Source organism: Crocuta crocuta, unplaced genomic scaffold (genome assembly GCF_008692635.1).
Source record: "Crocuta crocuta isolate KB4526 unplaced genomic scaffold, BGI_CrCroc_1.0 scaffold20, whole genome shotgun sequence".
In the NCBI taxonomy this organism is placed as follows: Eukaryota; Metazoa; Chordata; class Mammalia; order Carnivora; family Hyaenidae; genus Crocuta; species Crocuta crocuta.
This window is the reverse complement of record NW_027527932.1, coordinates 2,841,194-2,851,288: the sequence shown is the minus strand read 5'-3', so window position 1 is coordinate 2,851,288 and position 10,095 is coordinate 2,841,194. Positions and strand designations below refer to the sequence as shown.

General features: G+C 41.8%; 1 protein-coding gene across 1 annotated transcript in view; it reads right to left on the bottom strand.

Annotated features, from left to right (window-relative positions):
* Positions 1–331: 331 nt before the first annotated feature.
* The window catches only part of CYP7B1 (cytochrome P450 family 7 subfamily B member 1), an 80,387-nt gene continuing 70,623 nt past the window's right edge, over positions 332–10,095 (bottom strand). The window contains exons 5-6 of the mRNA XM_077751838.1: positions 8,511–8,686; positions 332–1,120 (exon numbers count right to left, since the gene is read on the bottom strand). Of these exons, the coding sequence (XP_077607964.1) occupies positions 833–1,120; positions 8,511–8,686 (464 nt within the window). The 3' untranslated portion in view covers positions 332–832. The remainder of the gene's footprint in view (positions 1,121–8,510; positions 8,687–10,095) is intronic.

The following is a 10,095-nucleotide window of genomic DNA, read 5'->3' as shown; positions in this document are numbered from 1 at the left end:
TGTTCTTATACATTACATCTTATCAGTATCTAACTTAACATGAGTGGTCTTACATAACCAGAAATTTTGTTGCATTGAGCCATAGTATATAAAGTAATAACATTTATGGATGATTAAATATTGAAGTGAAGTTGAAGCATTTAATCTACTGCAAAACTCATTTAATGCAAACGTACCCAGGCGATATAGATATTATTGATATTACACTTGAAGGGTACATTTCATCCAGTTTATCTCATGAAAATTTAATCNTGGATGATTAAATATTGAAGTGAAGTTGAAGCATTTAATCTACTGCAAAACTCATTTAATGCAAACGTACCCAGGCGATATAGATATTATTGATATTACACTTGAAGGGAACATTTTCATCCAGTTTATCTCATGAAAATTTAATTTCCTTCTTCTCTGAGAATTTTGCATTTGTTAGACTGTGTCCGTTTCTAGCACAAATTTCCAGTAGTACATAAAGTGTTTTACATATTAGAGAAGAATTTGAGTGACTTCAAAAATCCCACAGTGCCAAATTTATTGTGGTACATTTACTATGACAGGCGAAAATCACAGTATGTAGAAAAACATAAAAAAGCTATTTTGAGTTTATCATTATGCTTATTTTGATGTCCATTTTCATGTTGACATTCTATTTTATTTTATGACGGGTTTTGTGCCTAAGTGCGAGTTGGACTGATCACAGATCAGATATAAATTGGCACTTCTTAAACAAACAAACAAACAAACAAAGCAATTACATGTGCAGAAATTCAAAACAAATCGATGAGCAGGGGACATTTAGGTTAGTTCTGATAGACTGCCTTTCTTTTCCGCTTCTTTACGATTTTACTTTGTACCTAAATGAAACATCAGAAGCTGGATGCTGAATACCGAACAGAAAACGGCTGGAGCTGGCTTCTATCGGCTTATCGTCAATTATCTCTAAATCAAAATACGTTAAAAGTACAACCAACAATTGCTTTATTTCAATAACTGCCAAAAACCGGCCTGGACATTTGCTGGTTCCGGATCCAAACGGCATCAGGTAACACTTCAGCTTTTTCCCTTTTTTGAAAAAGGTGGTTTTTTTCTTGCCGTCTTCTACAAAACGATTAAACCTAAACTCCTGCAAAGAAGAAATAAGGAGCATTCAAATGAAAAATTTACATGAAATAGTTTGCCCTCAGTTCCACCAAGTTGCCAGCTCTCTCTTGCCCATCTTACAAGGCTTCTCTGCATCCAGCAAATGCCAGAAAGTAGAACGTGACTAAGGGCAAATCACGTATGAACTTTCAAAAAACTCAAATGCTGCTAGGGAATTACTTCTCCCCACTCCTATCACAGTGAGATGCACACGCGCCTATGTGACTCTTCTTCCTAATTCGTATTTCTCTCTTCCGGTGAGCTTCCTAAGTGTAGAAGTCGTGTCTTTACGTTCATTCTCTCAGATGGGTCCTGACTGATGGGCCCTTAGTGAACTGATGCTCCGTACAAGGTAAGGGTTGCTGCACTCGCCACCGCTGCTACTACGAAATGTTGTCTCCGACCGGCCACAGGAATTGCCTAATATGTTTCTCTACTCCTTCTCAGTTAGCTACTGACGGGTGAGGGCTGTGAGCTTAGGATTCAGTGCTTATGTCTGGATTAAACAGACCTAAAATGAAATGTGAAATCCACGTAAGGCACTGGAGAGGAAGGAAGCCACCAAATCGGTCTTGCTTGTTTTCTGATGTTGCATGGAATTTCTCTCACCACAGTTCTATTACAACGGACTCTCTTTGGATTAACTCTAGGGTTGCAGGTACTTCCCATACGTTTTCATAAAGAAGTTACATTAGTTGTCACAGAAAATCATAGGCCTGGCTGATTTAGGGTGTTTAGCCTGGCATTAATTTACTCTCACTTGAGTTTCTGAGAGGAAACTGAGTGACCTTATTTCAGCCCATGGCGAATTAAGCCATTGATTAAATTACTGCACGTGGCATGCATGAAAACGACCAAGTATTTCCTATACTTGGTGCTCATTAGCATTAGACCTGCCCAGCACACAACTCGGAGGTGAACTACATGAAGTCAGAGGTAAAGAGGCAGGTCAGATTGAAGGCATTTCACGTTGCAGCGAAAACCCTACAATATGCGGACGGATTCTGAATCCATCACAAATGATCTACTTTTCTCACTCAATGTTAATGTCACCAGACTAATTTCCTTTAAACGTACTGGGTTTGTCCTTACTCACCATATACCTGTTGTGATAAATAGTCAAGCTTAGAAAACACACTTTGGGTGCTTTCAATTCCCTTCCAACTTGCAAGTTGCTGCAATCATAATGGCAAAATTAACCTGCATTACAACACAAGTACTCTCCCCACCCCCAGACGGTTCTGCGATGTATCTGAACAGGATCTAACCAGAGCTGAACTAAAAATATCTGTGCATCCCCGTAGCAATGAGCAAGGACACTCCTGTTGACCTGTACTTTGTTCCTGGAGAGTTACAATATGGTACTCTCTCCCGATGACCGTTTCCATCACTGGGGCCCAAGCCTGCTCTCCTGAGTTTAGGGCTGCTGCTTCCTCCGCCTCACGGGCCACTCTGAGGACAGACTCCTCCACAAGAGCTTCTCACGTAGCCAACTCAATTTACGTTAATTTACTCACGGAATGATCTGTTGGAAAAAGTCTCACTATAGCCGCACTATCCAAACCAGGAAATACAAAAGGAGAACTTAGCTTGCTTTGCAACTTCATCCTGTCCTGCTTACATGAATAAGCCAATAACTGCGTTACATCGTGGCTTTCCTGTTTTCTTTGTGAAAGTGAACGTGCTCCCCTGTGAGAGCCCAGAGGGATAAACATATAATGTGCTCGCCCAGCCCTGTGACCTGCAGGTAGTGTTCACATTGAATTCCCTCAAATTTCTAGTCAATCGACAATGATACTCTTCTAGTTTTCTACCACCTTCTATTCAATTTCCTTCTAATGAACATCGTAGGAATCCCTATTTAGTTGTTTATATTGTGAAACAAGAAGAGAAAAAGCCAACGTCTGTTGCTCTTTTACTACCACCAAGCTCAGAGGGCACACGGACATAAATATATTTTTGAGTTAAAATTTATTTTCAGTTTGTTTTCCATTGTCAGGACGTGGAGAACTAGAGCAGAAACCAATATTAGGAAAGGCCTGTGGCAGACGCTAGAGAGATGGTCTGGCTTTTACCCAAACGAGAAGGGGTATAATAGTCTCACCTGTAGCATTCTGGGGTCACAGTGACAAAGAACAAAGTGCGAAGAACTCAAGATGCACACATTTATTTGGAGCGGCTGAAATACAGGATTCATCATGTCGACCCAAACTCTTTGCAGTAACCATAATAGCTCAGCACTTCACAATGAAAGAAGGTCAATTAAATGCAATAATATTAAGTGGATGAGAACGGAGAAAATCATTTAACAAAAAGGGATGACACTGGAATGTCCCTTACTCCACTAACCGCTCTTGTGGTGCACTTCTGAACATCTTTCCTCTGCTGAGGTTTGTCTAGGCACCAATCATGGTAAGCACACTGCTCTGGCCTCTGACAGCGTTAGGGCAGGTGTGTGGGTAAGGGTGCTACAGGGGTAAGAGTTGTGAGGACATGTGACGGAAGTTCCTTTCTCGTGAAGAAAGACAAACAAGCGAATGTTTAATCACTGCTTCTCTTCTGGCCCTAGTTACCTGTGAATATGATGCCTGTAACTGCTGGGCCACCAGGCTGAAGATGGAGTTAACCCACATGAGACAGTAGAGCCAAGAAATCTCAGGAGATTGGAGATCTCCTGATCTTCACTGTCTTATTTATCTCTGTATTTTCAAAGCACCCGGCATCGTGCTATGCACCGAGTAGAGGCTCCATATACAATTGTTGAATTAATAAATGAATACATGACAACAAAGCATAATTTAAAATTATAATATATAAAATTATAATTTAAAATTGATCTTCAAGCTTTTGAAGACAACACAGATATCGAATGAGTAAATAAATACGTAGAGAATGGAGCATAAATGAATATTCAGCGTTCACAAAGAGAGAATGGTATAATAGCACTAGAAATCCATATTGGATAGACGATACAATTTTCTAGATAGAAAAGAGTTTTGGTGCAAGTGACTGAGGAACATTGAACACCCCCATTTGCATTCTCCAAATATTGTATTTAGTTGAGTTTAAGAGATTTTTTTGAGCACTTCCGTGTATGTGAAACATTGAAGTTGCCAATAAAATGTAGTCTTGTTGAGGTAGGTGACATACAATACAATAAGATTTTGTATTCACCCAATCATTGTGGGTATAGGAATCTAGACTAGACAAAAGATACGACTTCTTAAAATGCAAACTGTCGGTGCTTCGAGTGGATGACTAAGGGGCTGGCTCTTGCCCCAGCTTTACAGTCAGTGCTCCTGGGAGCAAGATGACAGAGTTCTATTTATCCCCATAGCTTGAGTTCCAATTAGTTTACACTAGGTCGAGAGAGTGTGTACGTCTCTTCCCAGCTCTGTGCTTAGGGTCTTCATATTAGCAACATGAACTCAGCCATGTGGGAGTATTTATACCACAATAATTGACAAAATTAAGGCTTTTCAGAGTGCTCTTTGGCAGCACACTGCTAGTTCCAACATAGTAGGTATGAAGGCCAATTTACTGGTATGGCAGAAACCCTCTTAATATGAGGCACCGAGCTCTGAGAACATAGCCTTGTGATAGGCCAATTCCTTAAACTCTACGCTCTTAAAGACAAGAACCTTTAACATTTCTAGGTCACTCATTACGCCCATCAGAGTGCTCTCTGCATAACAGATGCTCAGTATTCATGTTTCCTTGAAGTATACTGGTGGCTTCATCTCCATACCAACTTGAGGTAGAGACAAAATATTAGAATATTGCTTCATCTGTTGTGGCTAGTATATTTGTTGAATAGTGACAATAATCAGAATAATATTGATACAACAGTTTTTATAGTGATTCAGAATTTATACAAGGGCTTTCAAATTCATTTATCGCTTTATAATCCCTACACCTCCGAGAAGTTAGATAGGTCGGACTTGGCATGACATCAAATAAGGTCTTTGGAAAAGCGTCAGAGCTTTGGGTGTGCGCCAACGGCTTGGTAATTACTTTGTTGTTCGCTGTTACCTTACTTTAGGAGGCGACACGGTTGTGATAGAGTGTTACTACCTTAAAGGCTTGCTGTTTCTTCCCTATCACTCAATCGTGTTCCCAGGCTTCCTTTCGTACCTCACCATCTCTGGCCACAGAAAAAACAACCAACAGACTTGCTCGTCTCTGTAGCTCCAGGTCTGGATACTAGATTTTGCCAGAAAAGAAATCATCACTATTTATTGACTATTTGAGAGCCACTTGGTTGAATTCTGGCAAATAACAGAAGCCAGAAGCTTGAGGAAGCCTTCAGAAAGTTTCAAAAAGCTATCCATTCCTAGTTAAACCACCTCAGCCTTTCTGAATAGCATTTAGACCAACAAAGAGAGGGAAAGGAAAGTTGAGAAGGAGTGTTTCTTTTGCTCTCTCTCATGGTCTTAAATTTTAGTTGCCAATTTGTTTCCCATTTGGCAAGAGCCACTTGAGTGCTAATATTACAATAAACTGAGCAACCAATATTCAGGAAAAGAATAATTCTTCACCCAGAAGTTACATGTTGGGAGCTGAAAGACTCAGTCAGGTACCGACCACTTTTTGTTTAGTCCACATTGTGTTTTTAAACATTCTTTTTCCAAACCTTTAAAAATTCTTAACTTTACCCAAAAGTCTATTTTCTGAGTTAAAAAAAAAAATATTATATTTTTTAAGGCCTCAGCCATGCCAGGTCTACAAACTTGTAGGAGCCGAATGTCAGTTCAGAAGTAGACAAATGGTCTTATTTAGATGCCTCCCGGGCTCTCCTTTCTCCATAGTTCTTACCACTACTGATAGTATTGCTACGTGTATACACAAGACACTCCATCCATTTGTTCTAGTTAGGCCCAGTACATATTTGAATATGCAACATCAACGTTGATTTAATGCTTTAACTTAAGTGCATTTTCACTTTCGGAATATGCAACCATCCCAGCAGCCCCTTATTATTTGTTCACCCTGCGGACACCCTCATGTGCAAGGCACGGAGATGCAGAGAAGGCAATGATGTGCTCCTTCTCCTTCTGGAGCTTACAGCATATGGGAGCACAGACAAATAAGTAATTGGAAAGCAGCAGGTGCTATGCAATACAGCAAAGGTACAACAGACCCCGCAGTGGGCAATGGCAAATTCTCTGAGGAATGAGGTGGGAATCAGGAACACTGTCAAAGCAGAGGTGACTAAGGATGATTCTTGTGGAGTAATCTGGAACCTCTTGAGTGGACAAGCGAGGAGGAGAAGAGGTGTCTTCCAGAAGGAGAAAGGGATGTGAAGGAAGACCACGGACTGTTTTTGGAATGTCATATTCTAGAGTCTCTTGGGCTCGAACATCCTGGAAACCATGCCTCACTGGGTGGAAGAACCCAGGTTCTGCTAAGGCTCTTCAATATCTGTGTCCTCCAGGAATAACTAACTGTTCTTATATTTGGAGTGATTCTTCTTCAAGTTTCTGGCCTAACAGCTATTGTCTGTTTCCTATACCCAAGGCCTGGCCTTCCCCTTCAAGATCTAGAGAGCACAAAAGACAGGCAGCAAGGATGGTGGGCTCTGAGGAGCTTGTGGGCCACTGCTCTCGGTGGTAAATGGCCAAGGACAGAACTAAGGATTTTCTTCTCTTTTTCACTGTCAGCGGATGGTCGTTTCACATGGGTATCTGTTCTATGAGCATCGATAGCATCTACCTATTGTCATCCTAAGATAAAAATGGCAGGAATAAATCTATACGCCTGATAGCGGTAGGTGCTCAGTGAATGTTTATGGAATGAATGTTAAAGACTTTGCCGAGTCATATAAAAACGGTTCTGAACCATATATTTTTTCTGCGTCAGTTATTTCAAGAAAATAATGTTAGCAAAAAATTAGCTAGTTAATTTTGGAGACCAAAGAATAGTACCGTCAAAATGGTGGTAATTTGGTAAACATTTATTGAATACGTGTTGATAACTTCACTGTTGATTTTACTATCATAATATGAATGGTAAACTTAATGAAACAGTCTCATAATGAAAATAACAAACACGATTTAAATAAAGAAAAGAAACGACAGACAGAAATAAAACTTAAAATTTAAAAATATTTTCAAATATTAGGTATTATCTGCCCTATTTACTGTCTATGTGTTGATGGGTTTTTTTTTTTTGATATTTACAAAGTTAATTGTGTGCAGAATGTCCATTCACTCACTAATACCCTACTTCTGATTTGCTACCGCCATTCATATAATGCCTCTTCTGAAACACACAGAAATCATAGGCACACTTTCCCCCTCGCTTAAACATTTTGCCTTTGCTGATTAAATAGATGCAGATGCACATCACTGCGTCCAGTTGGAGTCTGTCCTCTTCTTATTACGTTCCAAAATCCAACAATACTTTAATCTAGCCTGGCTGCAAAACCTCTACCTTAGAAACTGGTATAAAAGGGGTTCAGCTATAAACTGCCCCAAAAAGCCAGAAGTTCACCTTTCAAAAATAGTATTTTATATACAAAAACCGCTACAGCAACAACATTACTTCATGAGACACATAGGCAGAATATGACTGCATTCAATTTGCATGCAGGTGGTGAACCTCTGAAATGGTATTAAGGGATGAGCCAGGGTGGATTAATTTCCAGTCTTTGATATTCATTAACTCCAGCTTCAGAAAAAAATACAAGGAGATGACACAATTACCCTCAGAGCTTCACCCGTACGCAGCAGCTTTACAATCTGAAGTTCGCAATGCCATCCTGATTGATCAAAAAGCGGCACATACCTTTGGTAAGAGGTGAAAAAGTATATGGGCTTCACGATGGCAATGATGGTATTTGATCTGGGGATAGTCAACCCCACTGTGGAAACACTCAGCAAAACAGTCCTCATTATTTATCCTCTAAGCCGCCTGTCAATAGCTAGCCCTCCATGGCTTTCAATAAGTCTCTGCCAAGCGACACCTAGTTTTTTGGCCTAAAGTAATGATGGGCAAGGTACCATGCCTATCTTGTTTGAAGAAGTTAGCATTTAGTCTCATCATTCCATTTCTATTTAGAGATCACAAAACCTTTGAAAGAGAGATACTTAGAAAACACTTCAGTAAACAGGAAAATTTTCCCATTGGAAGGAAGAAAAGAAGTCATCCATCCATCTCAAATCCCTTCTGGAACAAGGTGGAAGAAGGAAGCTACAGGAGAGAGTACGAGGCCCCTCTCCCTCTGCCCCTTCCCTGCTCACGCTCTTGCTCTCAAAAACATTTAAAAAAGAAAAAGAAAGAAAGCAAAAGAAAAAAGAAAAAGAAAGCGTATAAGGATGAGGAGGAGGAGTGGGCTTGCAGTTATCTAAGAAGGAGCGAAGACGCTTGCTTACCTCTGGAGCTTCAAAGATTTCCGGGTCATAGTGTAAGGCGGGAGGAAAGATGGCCACCAAGTCCCCCTTGCGCAGACAGTAGTCCTGCGTCTCTGAATGTATAGTCAAATCCTCTTGAACGAAACGAAAGACGCTCGAAAATGAGCATAGTCGCAAAACCTCGAGAATGGTGCTTTCTGAAGGACACAAGCAACAACAGCTTATTAAAACACGACTGCTCCTGAACAGTGCACTCAGTTCGCCGCGAAGCTCATTACCAACTGCTCTGATTGAAAACGAAGCCCTCTCCTAATCAGATCCGTTGAGCAACAAGAGGTAGTCATGGTGGCCTTCCACGGCCAGAGTGAGGCTGAGGCGACGGAGACAGCTGTGACCTGGCCCTAGTCACGGAGGGCAACAGCGCTGTACTTGGGCAGAAAGCCACTAACGAGGCTTTTTGTAAGGCGGAAAGGTTTGTAAGAGTGAGACGCTGTGTTACAGGTATGTCCTTTGGACATTAAAACCAGATCCCCGTTAAAGTATGGTGCTGGTGGATTATCTCACCAACCTCCAGAACGGCTACCTCTTGAAAGCCAGGCTTAGAAAGTTAATAACCACTTAGGCCGCTAATGGTAAAGTAATTGTGGTAGTGCTTTCTGCGATGGCTTGACACTTAATTTCTTTTACGCTAGCTGTAAATAAAATGTGGGCCAGCGTTTATCGGAAAAATTTCAAAGGAAAAAGACTTTTATAGGATTCAGAGGAAAACCGTATTTCCCTCAGCATCCAGGGAAAATAACAGCCACCGTCATAACCTGGAAGCTTCCAGAAGCGGAATGTCCTTGCTTTCCCAGTGGCCTTCACCCTTCGCTCCTAGCACGACAGATTTTATGGCTAATTTCCGGCAATTTATCCTGGCAGTTTGAGGAGGAATTCCTTTGGGAATAATATGCATAATTTGCATAAATCATTCTGATAGCATGCGTATCAGCATGTAGCTCCTGTCTAGGTCTGCATCTCGGCCTTCGTAATCAAAACTGACTACGTTTTCACCAGCGTGAACGGGTCCTAGAAAATAAAGCTTGGTTCTTCCTAATCGGCAATGTGAAACGGAGCTCCAAGTCGACCGTTTGTCCCCTTTCACACGGCGACAAACGGTTGTGTTTATGGCTTGCAATTTAGAACACACACACGCGCGCACACACACACACACACACACACACACACACACACCCCAATTTCTCGGTGTTCAGCAAAGCTGTGAAACACAGAGGACTCGGTGATTCGATTACAGCAGTTCATTGGCCAGCGAGGGCTGGCATCACCCAAAACATTTTTTCAAAAACTGCTATCTCACTAGAACTGACATGTGCACACAGCGCGCACAGGACACCGGGTTCCTTTGGGTGCCGTCTCCCGGGGCGTCTTTCCCCGGGCGCGCATTTGCCTGAAGAAGCGAGGCTGCGGTCAGCTGCGTGGCCCGCGCGGTGACCCCGTGTGCCGAGCGGGGGCGCCCTGCACGCTCTCTGGGCCGCCCTCGTGACCGCGGTCAGGCGCAGGCAAGCGGCCTGAGGGTGACGCGGCCAGGACGGGGTCTGGGTCCGGA